General features: G+C 29.1%; 1 protein-coding gene across 1 annotated transcript; it reads left to right on the top strand.

The window, feature by feature from the left end:
• On the top strand, nucleotides 890-2,322 carry LOC109332512 (peroxidase 4-like; the record flags this gene model as incomplete). The annotated part of the gene is made up of 2 exons (XM_019567498.1): nucleotides 890-1,201; nucleotides 2,068-2,322. Coding segments are annotated over exons 1-2 (525 nt in total), but the record flags the coding sequence as incomplete, so codon positions are not given.

Raw genomic sequence — 3,638 nt, forward strand, 5'->3', positions numbered from 1 at the left:
GGGTCATTCCCATGAGTGAGGTATGTTTTCCTGTAGCATATATTGCTGAAGTTCTTGCACAAGATTATCAACTAGTTTTAATTCCCAAACAAATAGTTGTTTTCTCTAAGTTAAGTTTCACTCTCACTTCCCCTCACACGATCTCCCTAACTCATTTATAAATACCTCCCTAGACAATTTAGATTATAAAGCCTATTAAACCTAAACAATATGTTTGTTGACCCAAATCACTTATCTTCCAAAATCTTGTAGTTGTCCCATCCTCTATTCTATGTACAACTCATTTCCAATTAAAAAAGGTCACTTAATTAAAAAGAAAAATCATAATAACAGAAAATAATTATTCTTATATTAATTAATGAAATGTGATGAGCTTGAAACATAAAAATATGAACTTCTTAGAACAAGTGATACTTGTTTAGAAGTTACATAAGATCTTAATCTACTACCATACCATCTATCCCTAACTAGAGATTCTTTTTAATGATAATTTTTACGTAAACAACATCAAATGAAACCTAGTTAGGTTAATCAAATAAACTAAAATGGTATGTAAATATATATGAGAATACACACTGCACTAAGTCACCTCTTCAAGACAAACGTGTACTAAAAAACCTGTCTTGTATGTTACCCACCCAGAAGGACCACCAAGTCTTATCTCCTTTTGTCGTGTTCCACAATCATCAGTAATCATAGAGTTTTTCCTTGTTTTTTACTGGGAGTGAGTCAACTGCACTATTTGTGAGCCATGCCTTCATTTTTGGTCCCTAGTTGCACCCAAATATATCTTCAAATTAAAAAAAGTAAAGCGCGTTTTGAGCAGACAAGTTTGAAAATTGGAACAACTTCTTTTCTCATTTCATTTTCTAATGTCCTTCCTTCATCATCATGGCCTAAAATTCCACTATATATAACACAACTCTTCCAAATGCTTCTTCACAACTCACATAACGTAAAGAGCTTCATTATTATTTGTGGCTTAAGATATATGGCCCCTCTTACCAACTTGTTTGTTTCACTAACCATTCTTTCTCTCTTTGCTTGTTCTAGCAATGCACAACTTTCTCCAACCTTCTATGATAAAACTTGTCCTAATCTTCAAACCATTGTGCGTAATGCAATGAAGCAAGCTCTCAATAAAGAACCAAGACTTGGAGCTTCTATTCTTCGCTTGTTCTTCCATGACTGCTTCGTAAATGTAAAACACTAAAACCTCAATCTCTTTTAGCATTTTTTTACCTTTTCAATGTCACATTTTAATTCATATTTAGGCAAGAATTATTGATTTTTATATAAATATATACTATAACAAATTATTCTTGGCTCTTAGTACCAAGGGATGTTAGAGAGAATATTCTATAGAATAATATTGTAATTTTTTTTTATACTATTGGTGAATCATTCATTTTCCATGTATTAATAATTCATGACTCTTTAATAAAAAAATACAAATTAAAAATAAATTATATAATTTTTTTTAACTAAAACATACAAACATTAATCTCTTTTCATTATATGCATTTACATTCTTAATAAATGTCGTTAGCCTTACTAAAAGTACTATGGGTCAAGCTAGTAAACTGTCACTTCAATTTGGTTCATATATAGTTGCTTAAAATAGAATTTGGCACAGGTTTTTATCTTAATCACTTTGAATGTCATAAAGTGTTAAACTCACACATCTGAGTTATTATTTATAATAAATTTGAAAATGTTTCCCGTTTAGCTAATCTATGACAGAGATTTAGAAGAAATTATTCCATTATACTTTCAAAGGTGGCAAGGACAATAACCTATATAGTAGGGAACCATCTAAATCGAGTCATTGAAATGGAAGTATGCATCTTTTATTATAATATTGTTTCACACTAACATTTTGATATTACTTTTCCATTCAAATTAGTCATTACCAAGGATTTAGATACTTGATAATTCTTTGTGCAATAAATTGGACGAAATCTAGACGACAAGTTGAACTGATGTAAATCTCAATGAAGATTTTTGTGTATAAAAGTGTCACTTTCTTTTTAATTAATAAAAGGTCACGGGGATGTTAATTTGTAGGGTTGCGATGCATCAATATTATTGGATGACACTGCCACCTTTGTCGGTGAGAAAAATGCAGGAGCTAACAAAAATTCAGCCAGAGGTTTCGAAGTTATTGATACCATTAAGACCAACGTTGAAGCAAATCCAGCTTGCAATGGTAAAGTATCATGTGCTGATATTCTAGCACTTGCAGCAAGAGATGGAATAGCTCTGGTAAGCCATTTCTTTTTTATTTGGCTTTTTCTTCTTAATCTAACCAAAAATGATGATTATTATTATTATTATTATAATAATTATTATTATTATTATTATTATTATTATTATTATTATGTTGTACACAATACATTTGAACTTCATAGTGTAATATATACACATGGATATTATAAAGATTTATGTATAGTCAATATATCATTCATCATTCATTCATATTCATTAGTATTATTTTTATTTAAGAGTTAATGATAATTGAAAATGAGTAGTATATGATATAATAATAGTATAAAAACTCTTACATTTTGTCTTATAAAATCTGAGTATATGATGTGGTGTCTCTTTGTCTCCGTACTCTTTCAATATCCCGGTAAAATGAAACTTCCCAACAGTTAGATACTCCCAATCTAATCCAACAACAAGAAAAAGTTAATGTTTAGGTATGTGTGGGTATGAGACGAGTTGAGTAATATAATACCTATCCCCACATCAATACTCAGATTTTTGTGGATAAAATTACCCATCCCATCCCGATTCATTGGTCAACTATCCTCTCCATTCCATTGTGGGTAATTTTTGCAATTACCCATTCCATCCATGTCAAATTGTTATTCGTTGTTTAAACTTTAAAGTAGAATTCACCTTACTATTTTATAATTGTTTAGAAGTTTAGGGACTAAAACTCACACCATATAACTTTTAGAAGTATTTTCTTTTATGATGGATGACTATTTTTACACCCAAACCAACTTTAAATGATTTTATATACATTTTTAAAATTTAGAGAATAAATTGGATTTTCCCTAAAAATATATATTAGTTTTTTTTGCTCCCGCTAAGAATCCATTGTTGAGATGTGAGCTCATCTTCTATCCTATAATATGTCACTCCATGTGTTATGGTTGTGATTGATTGAAAAAAATATTTAAGTCGAAAATTTAATTATAAAATATTTGCTGTAATTTGGTGGGGCCAACATCTTAGACACACTAATAATGGAAGAAATATTACAAGGTTCATGCATTCACCTGTTTTTGGTCTCTTTTTCCAAAAAAAAAAATTATCTAGACATATAAAATACATCATATTTGAAGATAAGTATATTTATGATTTTTGTGTCATTATTAATAATTAAATTTTATTAAAAATTAGATGTTTAATGTATTGTCAAGACTTTATTAGTTGTCTCTGTATAGATATGTCTCAACATATTTTTTCTAAAAAAGAAATCCCTCATAATCACCATCTCTTTACAAAAAGAGAAAGAAAAAAAAAAGCAAGCAACCTTAAACATTGGCTTTTGTTCTTCATTTTGGAAAAATATAATCATGAATGAGGTTCAGAAATAACGAATGATTGAAATATATATATATATA

The sequence above is a fragment of the Lupinus angustifolius genome, chromosome LG18 (assembly GCF_001865875.1).
Source record: "Lupinus angustifolius cultivar Tanjil chromosome LG18, LupAngTanjil_v1.0, whole genome shotgun sequence".
In the NCBI taxonomy this organism is placed as follows: domain Eukaryota; kingdom Viridiplantae; phylum Streptophyta; class Magnoliopsida; order Fabales; family Fabaceae; genus Lupinus; species Lupinus angustifolius.